The following is a 23,345-nucleotide window of genomic DNA, read 5'->3' on the forward strand; positions in this document are numbered from 1 at the left end:
ACAGTTTTCCATAATTCCTTCATGAAAGAAGATGACCTAAATATTCCAGAATTCGAAACCAGAGCAGCTGTTAGCATGAGTGACATAAAAGTAGATATCTTAGGTGTCGCAAAACAACTCGAATCACTTAAGAAAGGCAAGTCTTCCGGTCCAGATGGTATACCAATCAGGTTCCTTTCAGAGTATGCAGACACAATAGCGCCTTTCTTAGCAATCAGATACAACCACTCACGTGACGAGAGGTCTGTACCTAAAGACTGGAAAGTAACACAGGTCACACCAATCTTCAAGAAAGGAAATAGGAGTAACCCACTGAATTAAAAACCCATATCACTGACCTCAATTTGTAGTAGGATTTTGGAGCATATACTGTACTCTAACATTACGAATCACCTTGAAGAAAATGACTTATTGATACATAACCAACACGGATTCAGAAAATACCATTCTTGTGCAACACAGCTAACTCCTTATTTCCATGAAGTAATGAGTGCTGTCAACAAGGGATCTCAGATCGATTCCATATTCCTAGCTTCCAGAAGGCTTTTGATACCGCTCCTCACGAGCGACTATTAATCAAATTGCGTGCATATGGAGTATCATCTCAGTTGTGTGACTGGATTCATGATTTCCTCTCAGAGAGGTCACAGTTCGTAGTGATAGACGGTAAATCATCGAGTAGCACAGAAGCGATATCTGGCATTCCACAAAGTAGTGTCATAGGCTCTCTGCTGTTCCTAATTTACATAAATGACCTAGTTGACAATCTGAGCAGCCCCCCTAGATTGTTTGCAGATGATGCTGTAATTTACTGTCTAGTAAAATCACCAGATGATAAATTCCAATGGCACTAAACAAAGAAAAGTGTGAGATCATCCACATGGGTACTAAATGAAATCCGATAAATGTTGGGTATACGATAAATCTCACATATCTAAGGGCTGTCAATTCGACTAAATACCTAGGAATTACAATTACGAGCAACTTAAATTGAAAAGACCACATTGATAATATTGCGGGGAAGGCGAAACAAAGACTGTGCTTTGTTGGCAGAACACTTAGAACATGTGACGAAGCCACTAAAGAGACAGCCTACACTACACTTGCCCATCCTCTGCTGGAATATTGCTGTGCGGTGTGGAATCCTTACCAGGTAGGATTGACAGAGGACAGTGAAAAAGTGCAAAGAAGGGCAGCCTGTTTCGTGTTATCACGCAATAGGGGGGAGAGTGTCACTGATATGACACGCAAGTTGGGGTGGCAGTCACTGAAACAAAGGCGGTTTTCTTTGTGGCGAGATCTATTTACGAAATTTCAATCACCAACTTTCTCTTCTGAATGTGAAAATATTTTGATGACACCTGTCTAAGTAGCGAGAAATGATCATCATAGTAAAATAAGAGGAATCAGAGCTCAAACGGAAAGATTTAGATGTTCCTTTTTCCCATGCGCCGTTTGAGAGTGGAATGGTAGAGAAGTAGTATGAAAATGGTTCGATGAACCCCCGGCCAGGCACTTAAGTGTGAATTGCAGAGAACCCATGTAGCTGTAGATGTAGATGTTAAAGATGATATAAAGCTACATAAGGATGGACATAGGTAAAAGCCGTGAAATTTAGCTATCTTGTAGGTAGAATACAACACAGCAGCTAAAATTGATCTCAAAGAGATAACCACTGAGTTTGCTTCACTCAAAGCAAGAAAATGTAATGTAAAATTAAAAAATATAAATACAGTTCCTACAAAGTGATTTTTTTCTCGACTTTTAATTACCAATAAAACAACTGATTCTTTAAAGAACTGAAATCTCCTGTTTAAAACAGCTTTAAAATTCTGATTACTTTACATACGAGTTAATGTGTCAGATATTTGACATTAAGCATTTTAAGAAGAAAAAGTTTAGAAACAGTTTGAAATTATGTTTAAAGTTTATTGGAAGTCACTGGATGAATATAGTCTGGTTAATTTGCACTCCACTTCAAGTAAAAGTTAGTTTTTTATGCATCTCAATGTTTATGATGCCTTATCTTCTGAACTATGTGTTGTACAAATACATAATTTTGCAGGTACATTCAGTGGTTTAGGGGATACTGCCCCCCCATGAACCATGGACCTTGCCGTTGGTGGGGAGGCTTGCGTGCCTCAGCGATACAGATAGCCGTACCGTAGGTGCAACCACAACGGAGGGGTATCTGTTGAGAGGCCAGACAAACGTGTGGTTCCTGAAGAGGGGCAGCAGCCTTTTCAGTAGTTGCAAGGGCAACAGTCTGGATGATTGACTGATCTGGCCTTGTAACAATAACCAAAACGGCCTTGCTGTGCTGGTACTGCGAACGACTGAAATCAAGGGGAAACTACAGCCGTAATTGTTCCCGAGGGCATGCAGCTTTACTGTATGATTACATGATGATGGCGTCCTCTTGGGTAAAATATTCCGGAGGTAAAATAGTCCCCCATTCGGATCTCCGGGCGGGGACTACTCACGAGGATGTCGTTATCAGGAGAAAGAAAACTGGCGTTCTACGGATCGGAGCGTGGAATGTCAGATCCTTTAATCGGGCAGGTAGGTTAGAAAATTTAAAAAGGGAAATGGATAGGTTGAAGTTAGATATAGTGGGAATTAGTGAAGTTCGGTGGCAGGAGGAACAAGACTTCTGGTCAGGTGACTACAGGGTTATAAACACAAAATCAAATAGGGGTAATGCAGGAGTAGGTTTAATAATGAATAGGAAAATAGGAATGCGGGTAAGCTACTACAAACAGCATAGTGAACGCATTATTGTGGCCAAGATAGATACGAAGCCCACACCTACTACAGTAGTACAAGTTTATATGCCAACTAGCTCTGCAGATGACGAAGAAATTGAAGAAATGTATGATGAAATAAAAGAAATTATTCAGATTGTGAAGGGAGACGAAAATTTAATAGTCATGGGTGACTGGAATTCGAGTGTAGGAAAAGGGAGAGAAGGAAACATAGTAGGTGAATATGGATTGGGGGACAGAAATGAAAGAGGAAGCCGCCTGGTAGAATTTTGCACAGAGCACAACATAATCATAACTAACACTTGGTTTAAGAATCATGAAAGAAGGTTGTATACATGGAAGAACCCTGGAGATACTAAAAGGTATCAGATAGATTATATAATGGTAAGACAGAGATTTAGGAACCAGGTTTTAAATTTTAAGACATTTCCAGGGGCAGATGTGGACTCTGAGCACAATCTATTGGTTATGACCTGTAGATTAAAACTGAAGAAACTGCAAAAAGGTGGGAATTTAAGGACATGGGACCTGGATAAACTAAAAGAACCAGAGGTTGTACAGAGATTCAGGGAGAGCATAAGGGAGCAATTGACAGTAATGGGGGAAATAAATACAGTAGAAGAAGAATGGGTAGCTTTGAGGGATGAAGTAGTGAAGGCAGCAGAGGATCAAGTAGGTAAAAAGACGAGGGCTAGTAGAAATCCTTGGGTAACAGAAGAAATATTGAATTTAATTGATGAAAGGAGAAAATATAAAAATGCAGTAAGTGAAACAGGCAAAAAGGAATACAAACGTCTCAAAAATGAGATCGACAGGAAGTGCAAAATGGCTAAGCAGGGATGGCTAGAGGACAAATGTAAGGATGTAGAGGCCTATCTCACTAGGGGTAAGATAGATACCGCCTACAGGAAAATTAAAGAGACCTTTGGAGATAAGAGAACGACTTGTATGAATATCAAGAGCTCAGATGGAAACCCAGTTCTAAGCAAAGAAGGGAAAGCAGAAAGGTGGAAGGAGTATATAGAGGGTCTATACAAGGGCGATGTACTTGAGGACAATATTATGGAAATGGAAGAGGATGTAGATGAAGATGAAATGGGAGATACGATACTGCGTGAAGAGTTTGACAGAGCACTGAAAGACCTGAGAAGAAACAAGGCCCCCGGAGTAGACAATATTCCATTGGAACTACTGACGGCCGTGGGAGAGCCAGTCCTGACAAAACTCTACCATCTGGTGAGCAAGATGTATGAAACAGGCGAAATACCCTCAGACTTCAAGAAGAATATAATAATTCCAATCCCAAAGAAAGCAGGTGTTGACAGATGTGAAAATTACCGAACTATCAGCTTAACAAGTCACAGCTGCAAAATACTAACACGAATTCTTTACAGACGAATGGAAAAACTAGTAGAAGCCAACCTCGGGGAAGATCAGTTTGGATTCCGTAGAAACACTGGAACACGTGAGGCAATACTGACCTTACGACTTATCTTAGAAGAAAGATTAAGGAAAGGCAAACCTACGTTTCTAGCATTTGTAGACTTAGAGAAAGCTTTTGACAATGTTGACTGGAATACTCTCTTTCAAATTCTAAAGGTGGCAGGGGTAAAATACAGGGAGCAAAAGGCTATTTACAATTTGTACAGAAACCAGATGGCAGTTATAAGAGTCGAGGGACATGAAAGGGAAGCAGTGGTTGGGAAGGGAGTAAGACAGGGTTGTAGCCTGTCCCCGATGTTGTTCAATCTGTATATTGAGCAAGCAGTAAAGGAAACAAAAGAAAAATTCGTAGTAGGTATTAAAATTCATGGAGAAGAAATAAAAACTTTGAGGTTCGCCGATGACATTGTAATTCTGTCAGAGACGGCAAAGGACTTGGAAGAGCAGTTGAATGGAATGGACAGTGTCTTGAAAGGAGGATATAAGATGAACATCAACAAAAGCAAAACAAGGATAATGGAATGTAGTCTAATTAAGTCGGGTGATGCTGAGGGAATTAGATTAGGAAATGAGGCACTTAAAGTAGTAAAGGAGTTTTGCTATTTGGGGAGCAAAATAACTGATGATGGTCGAAGTAGACAGGATATAAAATGTAGGCTGGCAATGGCAAGGAAAGCGTTTCTGAAGAAGAGAAATTTGCTAACATCCAGTATTGATTTAAGTGTCAGGAAGTCATTTCTGAAAGTATTCGTATGGAGTGTAGCCATGTATGGAAGTGAAACATGGACGATAAATAGTTTGGACAAGAAGAGAATAGAAGCTTTCGAAATGTGGTGCTACAGAAGAATGCTGAAGATTAGATGGGTAGATCACATAACTAATGAGGAAGTATTGAATAGGATTGGGGAGAAGAGAAGTTTGTGGCACAACTTGACCAGAAGAAGGGATCGGTTGGTAGGACATGTTCTGAGGCATCAAGGGATCACCAATTTAGTATTGGAGGGCAGCGTGGAGGGTAAAAATCGTAGGGGGAGACCAAGAGATGAATACACTAAGCAGATTCAGAAGGATGTAGGTTGCAGTAGGTACTGGAGATGAAAAAGCTTGCACAGGATAGAGTAGCATGGAGAGCTGCATCAAACCAGTCTCAGGACTGAAGACCACAACAACAACAACAACAACAACAACAGGGGATACTGTCTGCAAAATGTGTTGGGAATGGAGTTAGTAGTAAGGAAGTAATAAATTAAAAAGTCATGCCTGATGCTAATGTTTTACTGCACAGGTAGCAAAAACATAGTACATGATAAAGTTTTGTTAACGTTTGATATTATGTGTCAAGTGTCTCAGACATAACTAAGGGCTCTCATTCTCTGGTACTAGATGAATGTAAGTAATTTTAATTTGCACGTCATGAGCTACACTGCCTCAAGACATGTACACAATTTCTACCTGTAATACTTGTCTCACTCTGTTACACCTTTAATGTAATATTATACCTCTTAACAAGTTGATTAAAACAGAATTTTTAATTTAAGTTAATAACAATTTGAAATATTGCAAATAAAATTTGTGTTGCTCCTGGGCTGTTAGATAGGCAACCTGCAACAGGAGCTGGGATTGTGTGACTGTGCTCCAGATTACCCATTTAATAATATAATAACCCTTTTCATTTATTTCTAATTAACAATTATGCATTATTAATAACTTACGAGGAGCAAATAAAATCTGTTCTTTATTATATGTAAAACTGAAACCAACGTACAAGGAGAGGGGGGGGGGGGGGGGGCAAAAGTAATGAGAATTTTTCTCTGGCAGTCAGTACAACATCAGTTCTGAATTCTCCTTCTACAGGTCTTCACTAGGCAACGCTTTGAATCAGTTGTCATGTGGCACTGGTGTGAAAGCATTATTTTGACCAGTGTGACTATGTGGTGTTTCACATGTTCGGCAATTTTTCGAAGGCAGACATTAAATACATGCCAATATCAGGTTCTGTTCCCTGTTAGGGGTCCGCAGCTGGTGGTCATGCGGTAGCGTTCCCGCTTCCCACACCCGGGTTCCCGGGTTCGATTCCCGGCGGGGTCAGGGATTTTCTCTGCCTCGTGATGACTGGGTGTTGTGTGCTGTCCTTAGGTTAGTTAGGTTTAAGTAGTTCTAAGTTCTAGGGGACTGATGACCATAGTGCTCCGAGCCATTTGAACCATTTTGAACCCTGTTAGGGAATCAGCAACAAAAATTGTCAGAATGAGCCAGAACAGTCAGAAATTGATCTGGATTTTGATGCAAATGTCATCACAGGGGATACATTGTGGTGTTATGGATATGACCCAGAAACGAAGCAACAATCCAGCCAGTGGAAGAATCCTTCGTCAACAAGGCCAAAGAAAACAATGCAGGTGAGATCCCATGTGAAGACATCATTGGTTTGTTTTTTTGAGATCAAGGGGATCGTCCACCATGACTTCATTCCCCAGGGTACTACAGTTAACCAACATCACCACTCTGAATTGCTAAAATGATTATATGAAGCAGTGAGAGAAACTTTGTTGAATGTACACTCTTTATTGACAACCACTGCATAAACAAAAATTATGAAACTTCCTGGCAGATTAAAACTGTGTGCCCGACCGAGACTCGAACTCGGGACCTTTGCCTCTCGGGCAAGCGCTCTACCATCTGAGCAACCGAAGCACAACTCACGCCCGGTACTCACAGCTTTACTTCTGCCAGTACCTCGTCTCCTACCTTCCAAACTTTACAGAAGCTCTTCTGCGAACCTTGCAGAACTAGCACTCCTGAAAGAAAGGATATAGTGGAGACATGGCTTAGCCACAGCCTGGGGGATGTTTCCAGAATGAGATTTTCACTCTGCAGCGGAGTGTGCGCTGATATGAAACTTCCTGGCAGATTAAAACTGTGTGCCCGACCGAGACTCGAACTCGGGACCTTTGCCTTTCGCGGGCAAGTGCCCGCAGGAGAGCTTCTGTTAAGTTTGGAAGGTAGGAGACGAGATACTGGCAGAAGTAAAGCTGTGAGTACCGGGCGTGAGTCGTGCTTCGGTTGCTCAGATGGTAGAGCGCTTGCCCGCGAGAGGCAAAGGTCCCGAGTTCGAGTCTCGGTCGGGCACACAGTTTTAATCTGCCAGGAAGTTTCATATCAGCGCACACTCCGCTGCAGAGTGAAAATCTCATTCTGGGAACAAAAATTATGTCAGCTGACAACTGCATACTGTCTAATGTTACGGTTAGAGTAACATTAACACAACAGTTAACTGTCCAAGTACAACTGACAACTGAAAGCACACTGGCACTGAGCTGGTCTGGTAGAGAAGATAGAAGCGAACGACGCCATGCTGTCAGCAGCCCAATGTGTTCATATTTGCCAGCCAGAGCACTGGCTGAGGGTGATGGTGGCACATTTGCTTTGCCCAGCCACTGCCGGTGCCTGATTCAAGTGCTGCCACGGTAGACCACACAGGCTTGATGCCACATACCTCCCCACTTCCACGGAGCTCGTGCCACAGTCGTCAGCATGCAAAAAAGGAGGACCACACTGGACAGATCGCTGCTGGCGGAAGGTCGGCATGGGGGAGGAAGCCACCTGATCTGCCCAGGTGACCTGAGGGTGACAGCAGAGGTATGGCAGTAGGGCAATAACAGCTGCATGGTGACAATGTTGTTTTCCATTAGCTCATCAGCATCCAATGAGGCACCACTCTCTAAGGGATTGGCTGTCAGCTGTCTCCAGGTGGACAGGTGGAAGTGGCCTGGATTGTGGTGTCCTGGCTGCAGCGACGACCCAGTGCATGGGGGTTCTGTGGACCATGTGGTAGTAAGAGAGGGACGAAACAACGACAGGCGAACATCTGCCTGGTGCTCTGATGAGCGGGAGGCATTTGGCGTGCTGCTGTCAGACACTTGCTGAGGGCCAAAGCGGGCCATGGCTCCATCTCGATGCCTCCATGGCACCCAGTCCTTGGGTGTAGGAGTGGGCATCGCCTGCAGGAAGGCTCTCTGAGGCAAACTGTGGGCCGTAATTGGAGACAATTGTCCATGGCAATTGTTCAATCACAAAATTCTGTGTTAGAGCCCGCACTGTAGCTTCTGCTGAAGTGGAGCACATCCGCATGACATGTGGCTAATTTGATAGTGCATCCACCACAACTAACCATATGGAATGACAGAAAGGACCTACAAAATCAATGTATAAGGGGCGTTCAAAAAGAAATTAGCCGGAGTCTGGAATGAGCAAACCAGTGACAGGAGAGTAACATCATGGCGTGTGTAACGAAGTGTGGTTCCGACCAGAGATTGGAAGTTCACAGCTCATCGCTAGAGGGCACACGTGCACGTCACATGACTATATAGAGCTAGCAGTAGCATGTATCAATCGTCCAATGCTGCCAGTCACATTGCAAACAGTGACATGGAGGTGTCAACAGAAGAGCAAAGAGGATTGTTTGTTTTCAGACAGTGGAAGGAGTAGGAGGAATGGACATTCATCGAAAAATGTCATAAGTGTACAGTGAACACTGCATGTCCCTTGCAAGGGTCAAGGCGTGGCACAAGCGCTTCAAGGAAGGGCAGGTGTCATTAGCTAATGATACACGGTCTGGAGCACCAAACTGCATTACTGATGACATTGTCCAGCTGGTGGATGCACTCATTACCCAGGACCGCCGAGTGACCACTGTGGTCGGACTGAGCATCAGAAGTGTTCACACCACATGTGCAAAGTGTGTGCCCAACGGGTGCCCCACAGTTTTCAATCACACCAGGATACATATTGAATGGCCCACTGTCTTGCTCATCTGCAACACTATGCTCGGGAACGGAATGTGATCCTGGCACGAGTGGTGGCTGGAGACGAGTCATGGCGTCATCACTTCAAACCAGAATCAAAACAACGAAGGCTCCAGTGGAAGCATTCAGTCACCACCACCAAAAAAAAGCCAAGGCCATCCACACGAGTGTAGGAAAGGTTATGCTGACGTTCTTCTTTGACCCAGATGACCCTCTTCTGATTCATTTCCTGCAGCACAGGATAACAGTGAATGCCCAACTTTACTTGCAAACCTTGACCACCCTTTGCTGAGCGATCAAATCAAAACGACCAGGCAATCTCACCTATGGGGCCATTCTGCTCCATGACAATGCAAAGCCTCATATGGCCAACACAGTCACGGCACTCATGCAGAAATTCAAATGGGAGGTTGTCTGCCACCCTCCATACAGTCTGGACATCTCTCCCTGTCATTACGCCATTTTTGGTTCCCTTAAAAAGGCTCTGAGGGGCAAACGATTCACCTCAGATGACGATGTCCAGCTGTACATGCAGAACTGGTTAACATTGCAGCCCCGGGAATTTTATGACACAGGCATTCACTGCCTTGTGTCACAGTGGGACAAGTGTCTCAACAGTCAGGGTCAATACTTCTAACATACAAGTACTGGTTTCCATAATTATGCCTCCAGCTCATTTGTTTTTGATTGCCCCTTATAGATGCGGTCTTAAGGCTGATCACGATTGGGTCATGAAGCAGAAGTTTGGCGGGGGCGGGGGGGTTGCCTGATGCTCGGCATACTGTTTGCACCTGTGGACCAGCTTCTCAATTTCTCAATTGCTGAATCAATGCTGGGCCAGACAAAATGCCTCACTAGCATATTTGTGCAGGTTACCCCCCCCCCTCCCCCGGCCATGGAGGAATCCGAGACTGCAGGAGCAGCAGGATGACAAGGCGGACTTCATCTGAATCTGTAGTGGGGAGTGTGTTCCATCAACCACCGCACGACAACTACGAAGGAGGAAAAAATTGCCAAGTAGGCACAAGTCCTTAGCATGCAGCAATTCAGGCCAACATTTTTACAGAAAATGAGACACCAGACGGAGTGATGGATCTTGCTGACTGGCTTTTTCTATGCCTTTTGCTGTGACTCGGGGCCTATCCAATGCCTGCTGCACAAGATAATTTATTTGGAAACACACAACTTCTGTTTTGTTGAATTTCGTGTCAGGATGAATGGGTAAGCGTGACAGCACATCTGCACTGGCATGATGAGCAGTGAGATGATTATGAATCTTGTACTGAATATGCATTCAAACATAAAGCCCACCACTGAAGTCTTTCTGTGATCCTGTCAGGAAGCCAAGAACAGGGGCTGAAAAGCACCACAAGTGCTTTGTCAGTGAAGAGATGGAATTCGTTTTCACAAAGGAAAATGTAGAATTTGTGGACCACGTAGATAATCCCCAATGCTTCCTTTTCTACTTGCAAATAATTGTGTTGAGCAGCCGTTGACTTCTTTGGAGGCATATGCTAGAGGTTGTTCAGATTCAGCCTCCCTGGAGACATAACAGCCCGAGTCCATACTGGGACACATCTGTGGCAGGAACCTGCTGTTTACCCAGTGGCATGATTGCCCTTGCAATGAGCTGATACTTGATGTTGATGGTCAACTCTCCTTGAACAGGAATGAACTAGTTCCATACCCGACCAAATGACAATTTGTGGAGGACAGAGTAGGTCAAACCAGTAGATGGTATGTTTCCAGGTTCGCGAGAGACACGGAGGACCTAGTGTTGACTTGGAAATGGAATGGTTGATGCTGAATCAACAGCGTAATGTAAATCTTACTAGGTACATTGAACTTGTGGCCATGGACTGGTGCAATACTATGCAAATCTGTGAATTCCACATCTGCATCCCAGACCCAACTGTACATGGAGCTACGACAGATTGTGACCACATGACCTTGTTTACAGCAAGTGGCATACACGGCATGACCATGCGTGCAGTGTCACCAGGAGTGTACACAGAAACAGTCAGGACATGATAGGAAACAATAGCAGAAAACAGCAACTTCTGATTGTGACCAAAATGAATTAGAGGAACAAATTGAGTGTGTCAGGGTATGCCACAAAATGTTGTGCCAACAAGTGCACTGCACAATGTCCATGACATCCTCAAACTGTTCAGATGCAGCTTGTGTCACTTCGAAAGTGTTAGTGATAACCAAAACCTCCTCAACTGTTGGATTTTCTAAACACAATGCCTCCTGATGGATCTCTCTGTCCGGGATAGAACAAACGATGATGTCATGAATCGGACACTCAGCATACGAGTACTGGCAATGAGCGCACACAAATTTGCAGTTCCTACTTAGCCCACTGAGGTCGGCTACCACGCTTGATAGAATTGGCCTGGTTTCTTTTGCAGCTGGTGGAACTCCATATGGGAAACCACCATGTGGGTTGGCTTAATATAATAAGTACTACGCAAGTCACACATTTCAGAAAATGACAACACTGATGCGTCTTTCAATGCTGCAAGTTTTTGAAGCAAATGAAACATCTCAGATGCAATCCACAACAAGGAAAAAATCTTTTTGCAACAATGGATCCTATATCTGAAATGCTATGAAATGAAGTTGCAGACATCACACACCTGTTTCATAATCTTCCTTTGTTTCCTGAAATGGTGGAAAAGCTGGGGGGGGGGGGGGGGGGCATCAGCCGCAATGACTGGGGGCTGGTGCTCAAGGGATCTACTGTAAAATATAGTTAAAAGAGGGACTAACTCAGCAACAAATTTGGTATGAAATCCGATAGGTTTTCTATTACACCTTGTATTGATTTGAACTGTTTCTCAACACCACTGACACTAATATCTATAGCACTATTTTTGCAGTGGTGCAAGAATTACATTAGTGAAATACCCTTGGCATTTCACTTATAAAGGAACATTTGAAAATAGAGTTCACCATTTCTGTTTTTGGTCTGGTACTCTCAGTTTTAGTCCCAGCCCCATTCATGAGTGTTTGGACACTAATTTTGGTATCATTAACAGTCTTTACATAGGACCAGATTTTCTGGTGGTTTGAAACAGATACTATAATAATATTCTGCTACAGTAGTTGTTGAAGACTTCGCACACTGCTCTTTTGATAGATGAAAGACCACAACTCATCCCTAAGGGCATGAGCACAGAGACAGCTGAACGAGTCCAAGAGAGGCAGCTTAATGCCACAGCCAAAGTATTGGATTCTGCCTGTGCTACAGAAAATGGATGGAAGCCCCTAGTATCAAACTCACAATAAAAACTGGCCTGACTGAGAAACATCAGCAAGTGTCATGTGTTAGTTTTCAGGTGCTTTGAAATCTGGAGTAGAGAAAAGACAGACCAAATGGACCATGGCAAAATACAGTATCAACAATGAAGTTTCACCAATTAGTCAGTGCCCATATATGGTGTCACTGGCTGAATGCTGGAGAATCTGGAGGAGGAAATGGAAGAAGATACTGAAAGATGACATCTTTGAACCTTCAGAGAGTCCTTAGTTCTCTCCTGTCATTCTTGTGATGAAGAAGGACGGCAAGGATGGCACACTGTGTTTCTTTATTGACTACTGACGGCTGAACAAAATCATGAAAAACAATGTCTACCCCTCTGTGTGCACTGAAGACACCCTAGACTGTTTGAGAGGAGCAAAGTCTTTCTCAGCTGTGGACATGCATACAGGCTACTGACAAATCATGGCTGACAAGGCTAACTGGGAAAACACTGCCTTCATAATTCTTAATGACCTCTATGAATTCAAAATGATGAACCATATAATGCTGCAGCTATATTTGAATGTATGATGGACAACCTGTTTCAGCACCTTAAATGTATTTGCTATCTGGATGAAGTGATATTTTTTTGATGGTATTTGAAGGACATATAAGCCACTGAACAATCGTGCCGATGAATGTTCAAACTGCTGGTCTCTGCCTCAATGTGAAAAAGAGTCTCTTTACCATCAGAGAAACAAAACTCTTGGGGAACCTAGTTACTGATGACTGAGTCTGTCCCAACATTGAGAAAATAAGAACAGCTGAAGGTGTTCCAATTTCCTGGAACATTTGTGATGTGAGCAGTTTTCTTGGAATGTGCCCTTACTACTGGTGATTCATGAAAGACTCCTGTGCCAAAGCATGTCTGTTGCAAGAACTACTGCAGGGAGTCAACAAATTTTCTGAAACAAGGTGCAAGAAAGATCTTTTCTTAATCTTAAAAAGGCATTAATGTCTTCTCCAGCCCTAGCATTGCATGATAAGTGTGATGACTTTATCAGTTATGGGATAGGTGCAGTTCGAGTACTAATCCAGGAAGGCGTCGAATAGGCGATAGTTTATGCTTCCAGAGTACTCTCCAAATCTGAAAGGAACTACTCTGCAACTGAGAAATAATTCTTTGCAGATGTTTGGGTCATTAACAAGTTCCAACTGTATTTACTTGGCATAACATTCACTATTGTGAAGACCACCATTCTCTATCTTGGCATCAGGTCACTGGTGAGATGGACATTGAGGCTTCAGGAGTATATTGTTGCATTGGTATATAAAAATGGATGCAAATTCATGGATGTTGATTGCCTTTCAAGGACTCTTAGCAACAGAATACAGCAGCATGGACAAAATCTCAGTCATCGCTGTATTAAATGACATTGATCTTGAACAGTGGGAAGACCCGGCATTGTTGAAAACCATAAAAGCCTTGAAGAATGAAAAACCAACACTTAACAAACATAACATTTTATAAGAAGAAATACAATCCAGTTGAGCTGAAATGGTTGTTCATCATCCCAGTTCATCTACAGCACTCCAACATCTGGTCACCTGGAATTTGTGAAGTATATAGAGAGAAATCAGGCACAGGCAACACTGGCCAGGTCTCTATTGATCCTTTAGACATTATGTGAACCACTGTAGGGAAAGCCAGTGATGGAATCCTGTGCCACAATTACCTCCAGGGCACCTGCAACCAATTCTGCCTGCAGCAGCACCATTCCACCAAACTGGAACTGACCTCTTGCAAAAGTTCCCAAATTCGACAAATGGGAATTGATGGATAATAGCCTGTACTGATTCCCTCACCATCTCAACTATCAGCAAAGCTCTCAAAATTTCATTGTTCCTCGTAGAAGACATTATTCTGAAACACGGAGCACCCAATGAGATGATCTCAGATTGCGGAAAAGTTTTTTAGTCGAGACTAGTTTCAGAGGTAATTTCACATGCTGACGTCACCCACAGGATGACAACTAGCTACCTTCCATGGACGAATGGTCTCACAGAATGTTGTAAAGAGATGTCGGCAGATATACTCTCAAATGACGTTACAACTGGACGACGCTCAGGTTGACTGTGTGAAATACCTCATCACCCTGACTGAAGAAGCAAAACAGCTGGCTTGAGTATGGACCCTGGACACCCAAGAGACAGGCGAGAGTGTTTTAATGCCAAGCATTGGCTAGTGAGATATAAGCCAGTAGACTTGGTATGCCTGTGCAGAAAGTGGGACTATCAGAAAAGTTATTAAAGTGTCGCTTGTCGGCTGTCACATTCAAAGTCGACAATTAGTACTCATCATGAAGAAGACTACAGCATGGAGTACCACCCACGTCCTCCATGTGAGGCCCTACTACAGTCCTAATGAGTACATTGAAAATGGGGGCTTCTTGTTCAATGACCCTGAAGACCTGCTTGACAATCACAGAGCCTTGATGCTTGTCATAAAGAAGAGCATGTGACAACATATCCAGAAGGCAAGGGTCTGACCATGCTGCCACACGAAAACTAGATCCTGGATACTGTATACGGCACCAAAACAATGGGTTGCTGTTTTTTGAGGAAAGGGAGCAATGCCATGAGCTGTACTGGATGCAGTGTGGCACAGCAGTTAGCATCACTGGCTGGTGTGTTGCAGGTCACCACCACAAATTACTTATTTAGTATTATCACTTCTGAAAAGTCATCAAAATTTCTTATATGTGTAATTTTTGTATATTCTTGAATATTCCATGCTTGTATAAACAGTAGACCACTCTGCCCTGGAGGACAGTTGTGTTCTAACTGTATGTTAGTGTTTGCATTAAATGTGCATTCAGTACCAAGTGTTGTACTATGTTGATGGCTCTGATTTTGGATTTGGACTTGATTCTGTTTACAATAGTACAATAACAAGAGTGAATATATCTTGAAGTCGATACTAGAAGTAGAAATAACTTCCATACAGATTAGGCACGTGCCTTACGGGTTCAGGATGTAGTTTTATATTCTGGTGAAAAAGTCTACAACATGTTACAGGCGAGCATTGGGCAGAAAATTCAAATCACACAATATATTTAAAAACAAAGTAAAAGAATATGTCGTCCCCCTAAAAGTTACCAGAATACTTCGACTCAGAAATTCTCACTATCCACTGACAGTTTCCTTCTTATTTCATAGATGCACACTGCAATAGCCAACAATATTTAGAGAGTTCATATTTCGTTTATAAATCTGTAAGACTTCCAACAACATTGTGTTCCTGAATGTTATTGTATCAGGTCAGCATAATACTGTAATCTGTGAGCATTTTGTCAACTAGCATTTTATTCATTATCTAAGTACTTCATACAAAATCTTAGCTCTTTTATTAACAGAATGCACTATATCCAAGTTTCCTAATTTATATCAAGGAACATTACACCCATATGGGGTTCATTGTTCTCCTGCATAATCACAATGGGTGTAAATGAAATAAAAACGTTTACATCATGTTAGCTGTTTTCAATTAAATTTTCAATTTTGTAATACGACAAATTTAAAGTTTAAATATACTATCGCCATTGGAAGCATGTTTGCTGAAGCACTGTCATGTTTAATTAAGGATGTGTGTGTGTGTGTGTGTGTGTGTGTGTGTGTGTGTGTGTGTGTAGGTGCGCGCGCAAATTTTTACAAGCTAAGTACTTACAAGCTCAAATTAAGAACACTACAAATACCAATGAAACTAATAACTAATTCTGTAGCTGATGAATAATGCATTAGAAATATGCAATACTGTTCCTTTACTTACCAGGTGATGGGAGAGTAACAGAGCTAGATGTACTCGTCGATATGGTGACAATATTTCCCACAGCACTGGAACCTGGTGGAGAGATGGGAGCACGACTATGAGGTTGGCCACTAAGGATGAGTGATGATGGTCTCTGTGTTGTACTTGGCGAACCACAAGCTGAGACAGTTTTTACCACAGGCACACTCAAAGAACGTTGAAGGATACTTGGAGAACCAGGTGCTCCTGAGCTCGACATAATGATCACCTGTAATGATTCATTTCCATCAGAATAATAACTATGCAAAAAATACACATATTATAATTTTTTGTTTCTTTGATAGGAAAAATAAAAATAAAAAGGCATTCAGCAGCTTAAATATATAGCCACTGCCTTATGACCTGCAAACATGTTTGAGATGTTGTGTCCACTTGCAGTGTAGAAAGTCACTTAATCTCCATGTCAAATTGGTAATGCAACATTTTCTCTGCAGTCACAGGGTCATACATTGATTCTGTTATGCCACAGCTCTGCTGAGCATAGTATAAGGAACCTGTGCCCAATTCAGCAGCCAGATGTCATGGAACAGTGGTGCAAGAAGCCACAATGGTGTGTGTTCTTGCACAAGAAGCTGTATTTGGACTATCTACACACTGCAGATGTCATGATCTGGGGCTACTGAAAAGCGAAGCTGCGGCATTGTCATAGCAGACCACTAAGTACCACTGAATATGGGAAGGAGTGGGTCACAAAGACAGTGATGTCATCATTGCTCAATTACTATACCTCAAGCCTCACACCCAGCTGGAAAGGAAAGTACAGCTACTGCCTTCTAGCTGGCCAGCCACCTGCTGGATAACTTCCATCCACTGGAGGCTACTTACCCCAGGAATCTGCAGTTTGTATCTGAGCCATTTAGCAGCCCAGCTGCTGTCGCCTTGTGTGGGCAAATTCTGCTGCTGTTCATTAAAAAAAAAAGGTTCAAATGGCTCTGAGCACTATGGGACTTAACTTCTAAGGTCATCAGTCCCCTAGAACTTAGAATTACTTAAACCTAACTAACCTAAGGACATCATACACATCCATGCCCGAGGCAGGATTCGAACCTACGACCGTAGCAGTCGCGCGGTTCCAGACTGTAGCGCCTAGAACCGCTCGGTCAGCCCGGCCGGCGCTGTTCATCACTTAGGTGGAGGTGGGGAGGGGGTGTGGGGGAGGGGAATCCACACAGTCATCTGCACCAAGCTCCATGGTTTGACACTCTGTGCCTTGGCACATCCTGCACTGAGTTGGGCATATACTTAGCCAACACGATCAAACTTGTGGAGTCTGTTGTAGTGGAGGGCTGATCGACTGCCTGGGAGCTGATGCAACATTGCACCAGTGGAGAGCTGACCATATAACTTCACTGCCTGCTAGCTGAGGTGACACCACTTGAGTGATGTGACGAAAGATCGTTTGCTGACTTAAGCACATTTCACTGAGCGAGGTCAGCCAGCACCTTGGGGGTGATATGCTAATGTATTCTCGCACCAAATAGAAGAAGAATGTTAGACATCCACTTCGTACCTATATAGGACACCACAGAAAGCACAAATGGGGGGGGGGGGGGGGCAGCTGAAGGCCTCCCTGACACTAGCAGCTCAGCTCCACCACCCACAGAAAATGTCATGTACCCATAACCTCTATGAGTGGTGCAGACGTGTTTCTGCCACAGACAGCTGCACCAAAGATGGCGTCAACAGCCACAGCGGGCACCATCTAGAATGCAGCAGGGAGAGTGGACTGACTGATTTCTACTCTCCCCTCCTGTGTTTTGTGTGGAACTGAGAGACGAGACTGCCACAGGAACTTAAGGATGAAGTTTATGAAACACGACAAAATTGTAGAGCATTCACAGTTTTGAGGTACTACTAGTGAGGATTACAGTGGCAGGCATCTAGTGAGGTGCATCCAGTTCAACCGGCCATTTACACAGGTAGCATCAGTTATGTGTGACGTGCTGCAGGCACGGGCATTATGCTGAACAATGTACTGAATCAAGATGTTTAATGATTAGACATAAAGATTAGAGGTAGCAGTGTTTTAAAGCTACTGCTGCCCATGTTGTGGTTTTTGCTTTGTTTCTCTACTCCATTTATGTGTACTGGATAGAGGTTCCACAATGTCTGAGTCAAGGCTACTTGCAGTTACTATACAAGAAGCAGTGCAAACTTTCCTATGACAGGCAGCTCAATTGAGAACTGATAACTGGGAACTATAAATGACTGAATGCTGCAAGACTGTAGAGGGCCTTGTCCGGTTTGACTGATCCCTCATTTCAGATACTGCCTCATTTCAGCTGCTGCCTCATTTCAGCTGCTGCTAGTCTGGTTAGTCCCTTCTTGGGCAAGGCAACAGAGGATGTGTTAGAATCCATAGATGACCTGTTGTCAGCAGCAAAGATGGGTTTCTGGACAGAAGGGCAGTTCTTGCAGATAACCAAGTTGCACCTGATAGGGGAAGAAAAGACATACATCATGTATCATGTAGACTTACGAAATGCCCTTCAAGTTGAGAATCTTAAAGAGGGTCTGGTGCAGCATTATAAGAAACAGAATACTTCCAGATTGTTCCATGGGCAACTAAATGGGATATCACATGGGAATATTGAGTTGGTAGAAAATTTTATGGACAGAATAAGAAAGATTAATGCCAGTAACTACCAACTGACAGAGAATGATGAAACAAACAAAATTATTCTGCAGGAAGCAGAACATAGGGCATTAGATGCTTTCTTAACAGGACTGCTGCCTGATATGTTGAGAAGGGTGTTTGGAGAATCCCCAAACCACCTTAATGGCACCATCAGGGTGGCCACAGAACCCAAAGAGATAGACAAAGTACACTACTGGCCATTAAAATTGCTACACCACGAAGATGACATGCTACAGACACGAAATTTAACCGACAGGAAGAAGATGTTGTGATATGCAAATGATTAGCTTTTCAGAGCATTCACACAACGTTGGCACCAGTGGCGACACCTACAACGTGCTGACATGAGGAAAGTTTCCAACAGGTTTCTCATACACAAACAGCAGTTGACCAGTATTGCCTGGTGAAACGTTGTTGTGATGCCTCGTGTAAGGAGGAGAAATGCGTACCATCACGTTTCCGACTTTGATAAAGGTCGGATTGTAGCCCATCGCGATTGCGGTTTATCGTATCGCGGCATTGCTGCTCGTGTTGGTCGAGATCCAATGTTAGCAGAATACGGAATCGGTGGGTTCAGGAGGGTAATACGGAACGCCGTGCTGGATCCCAATGGCCTCGTATCACTAGCAGTTGACATGACAGGCATCTTATCCGCATGGCTGTAACGGATCATGAAGCCACGTCTCGATCCCTGAGTCAACAGATGGGGATGTTTGCAAGACAACAACCATCTGCACAAACAGTTCGACGACGTTTGCAGCAGCATGGACTATCAGCTCAGAGACCATGGCTGCGGTTACCCTTGACACTGCATCACAGACAGGAGCGCCTGCAATGGTGTACTCAACGACGAACCTGGGTGCACGAATGGCAAAATGTCATTTTTTTTTGATGAATCCAGGTTCTGTTTACATCATCATGATGGTCGCATCCGTGTTTGGCGACATCGCAGTGAACGCACATTGGAAGAGTGTATTCGTCATCACCATACTGGCATATCACCCGGCGTGATGGTATGGGGTGCCATTGGTTACACGTCTTGGTCACCTCTTGTTTGCATTGACGGCACTTTAAACAGTGGACGTTACATTTCAGATGTGTTACGACCCGTGGCTCTACCCTTCATTCGATCCCTGTGAAACCCTACATTTCAGCAGGATAATGCACAACCGCATGTTGCAGGTCCTGTACGGGCCTTTCTGGATACAGAAAATGTTCGACTGCTGCCATGGCCAGCACATTCTTCAGATCTCTCACTAATTGAAAACGTATGGTCAATGGTGGCCGAGCAACTGGCTCGTCACAATACGCCAGTCACTACTCTTGATGAGCTGTGGTATCGTGTTGAAGCTGCACGGGCAGCTGTACCTGTTGACGCCATCCAAGCTCCGTTTGACTCAATGCCCACGTGTACCAAGGCCGTTATTACGGCCAGAGGTGGTTGTTCTGGGTACTGATTTCTCAGGATCTATGCACCCAAATTGCGTGAAAATGTAATCACATGTCAGTTCTAGTATAATATATTTGTCCAATGAATACCCGTTTATCATCTGCATTCCTTCTTGTTGTAGCAATTTTAATGGCCAGTAGTGTAATAAAAGTACATGATAAAAGGAGCCTCTTCTCTGCTGATGGAAGGTTTTATCGATGATGGCACTTGGGTCACATTCACAGGCAGTGTTGCCAATTGCAGTGTAAAAAGTATGATAGTGTGGTTGGGAACTGAGAGAAGGATTGTAGAAGTAAGAGGCAAAATGGACAAGGACAAACTATATAAGTAACTGTCCTTTAAACAACATTGGGAATTTCAAATCTTCCGGATGTCATTCTCAGGAAGTTTCAATGATATGAATACACACATAGTGAGAACGTTGCTTAATTGGTGTAATAGCAGGAAGAGAGCATAGATTATTATTAGACACAGGGCCTCGCATGTTTGTAGTAAGTCTGGACCGCTTGGGGGAGAGATAGTTACCCTCCATAATATAGCCTATATGGGGTACGGAATAATGATGTAGGGTCACTAGGTACACCATATTAGGTTTTCAGGTTGGAACAAAACAGGTCTGGGAAGGTATAGAAGTTTTGCCCCATGCAGGTGAAGGGTACTACACAGTCTTAACAGCTAGATTTCCTGTATAAACACCACATACAGATTTAACTTTGGAAATGTAAGGTGGAACTCGGTGGGGCATTGTTCCAATTGGAGGAAGCTGTTGCTAATGATGTTCTGCCGCAATGTCCCTACTTCATTGAGGGCAAACCACCTAAACTGCAAGCAAAGCCATTACAACACAATTTGCATGATACTGTGCCACAAGGCACAGGAAAATTACTTTAGGTGAACATGGAAACAGAAATACCTGTAAACATATTGCGTGCGAACCACTGGAAGAGAATGATGTATTGGATGCATGGTGATGTTTTGTATGTAAGAGTGTCATACACATACAGGAAGTGGATGGCAAATGAGTGGTTTCTGTCAATGTGGATTAATTTTTGTGCCAACCTACTACTGCAGCGGATGACCGCTAACATCAGATTATGGTTCGGAGGAACCCTGACACCAACGCAAGCATGTTGAATAATGCTTTTTGTGCACCTGCAGGACGTCGTGATATGAACCAAAGTGTGCACAATAGGCTGCATGATGCACAACTCACTCCTGACGTCCATGGCGAGTTCCATCTTCGCAACCACGACACTATGCAGCTCGGTACAGATGGACCCAACAACATACCGAATGGACCATTCAGGATTGGAATCATGTTCTCTTCAATGATGAGTGTCGCATATGCCTTCAACCAGACAATCATCGGAGACATGTTTGGAGGCAACCCGGTCAGGCTGAACACCTTAGACACACTGTCCAGCGAGTGCAGCAAGGTGGAGGTTCGCTGATGTTCTGGGGTGGCATTATGTGGGGCCGACGTATGCTGCTGGTGGTCACGGAAGGTTCCGTAATGGCTTATGGTACGTTAATGCCGTTCTCCAACCAATAGTGCAACCATATCAGCAGCATATTGGCGAGGCATTCATCTTCATGGACGACAATTCGCGCCCCCATCGTCCACATCTTGTGAATGACTTCCTTCAGGATAACGACATCACTCGACTAGAGTGGCCAGCATGTTCTCCAGACATGAACCCTATCGAATATGCCTGGGATAGACTGAAAACAGCTGTTTATGGACGACATGACCCACCAACCACTCTGAGGGATCTATGCTGAATTGCTGTTGAGGAGTGGGACAATCTGGACCAACAGTGCCCTGATGAACTTGTGGACAGTATGCCACGACGAATACAGGCATGCATCAATGCAAGAGGACGTGCTACTGGGAAGTAAAGGTACTGGTGTATACAGCAATCTGGACCACCAGCTCTGAAGGTCTCACTGTATGATGGCACAACATGCAATGTGTGGTTTTCATGAGCAATAAAAAGGGCGGAAATGATGTTAATGTTGATCTCTATTCCAATTTCCTGTACACATTCCGAAACTCTCAGAACTGAGGTGATGCAAAACTTTTTTTGGTGTGTGTAGTAATAGCCTTTCAAATTTACAGGACAAACTAACAAACATGTGATACTTTTTGCATGAAACAGTATGTCTTCATAGGATCTTCATGTCATCACACGACATACAACAATATGTCAAAACACATTTTATCATTGTCACGAGGTCTATTCACTTTCTATTAATTACATCTAGAAATACCAACTGTTATGACTCATTCCCACAGACATGCACACCAATACAGAGGAAGATCAGTGGTTAATATCCCAACAGTGATGAGATAGTCAGTGACTAGGCTCAAGCTCAGAACAGAAAAGGATGGTTAAGAAAAATCAAGTACATCATTTTACAAAGGAACTATTGAAAACATAAATCAGATGGGCATTCAGAGATTTTAATCCAATTCCTCCCAAATGGGAGATCAGTAGCTTAACTACTATGTCAGCTTGCTCAATTGCTACAAAAACTGTACAAAACTGAAATGAAGTGTAATTCAGAGATGAATACAAATACAAGAGAAAGCAATTGAACACACAATGTCAGCAGCCCACAAAATAGGAAATCCTGTTTTATAGTAATTACATCAAAACTATTGTGCTACTTTCTTGACTTGCTTACAACGCTATATGTTACTGGACACTGCACACTGGAAACATATATTAGGATGTTCACAAAACAATCACTGATTGTAAACAACCACTTGTTTCCATTTAGCACAGAAATGTCATTCTGTATTGCTATCTCTTGACTCAAGCCACCAGTGTTTTTACAAAGTGTATGTTTCATTACATAATACTACATTAACTCCAAATTGCTTAACCATTCTCTGCTGGTATTTTTACTTCCACCATGCAAATCTAAAATATACCTAATCCTAACTTTTACACCTCTCTCCAGTAGCCACATAATGATATTCACACTCTTAATTGAGCAAGAATAGATCTTAATTTTGTTGTACACTCGGAAGTCATTCATAGAATCTTGGTCTACTTCTCACTAACACTTTGCAGCTGTATGTATGAGGAAAATAGCAAGCAACTTCTTGGTACCATCATTCTT

General features: G+C 43.2%; 1 protein-coding gene across 3 annotated transcripts in view; it reads right to left on the minus strand.

Moving 5' to 3' along the window:
• Positions 1 to 23,345, minus strand: part of LOC124777329 (BRCA2-interacting transcriptional repressor EMSY) — a 298,543-nt gene that overhangs the window by 156,498 nt on the left and 118,700 nt on the right. For all 3 annotated transcript variants that reach the window (XR_007015714.1, XM_047252690.1, XM_047252688.1), the window contains exon 7: positions 16,090 to 16,336. Coding sequence is in view for 2 of the 3 variants with exons in the window: in XM_047252690.1 (XP_047108646.1) it covers positions 16,090 to 16,336 (247 nt within the window). In the remaining variant the exon portion in view is untranslated. The remainder of the gene's footprint in view (positions 1 to 16,089; positions 16,337 to 23,345) is intronic.

This window comes from Schistocerca piceifrons, chromosome 2, assembly GCF_021461385.2.
Source record: "Schistocerca piceifrons isolate TAMUIC-IGC-003096 chromosome 2, iqSchPice1.1, whole genome shotgun sequence".
In the NCBI taxonomy this organism is placed as follows: domain Eukaryota; kingdom Metazoa; phylum Arthropoda; class Insecta; order Orthoptera; family Acrididae; genus Schistocerca; species Schistocerca piceifrons.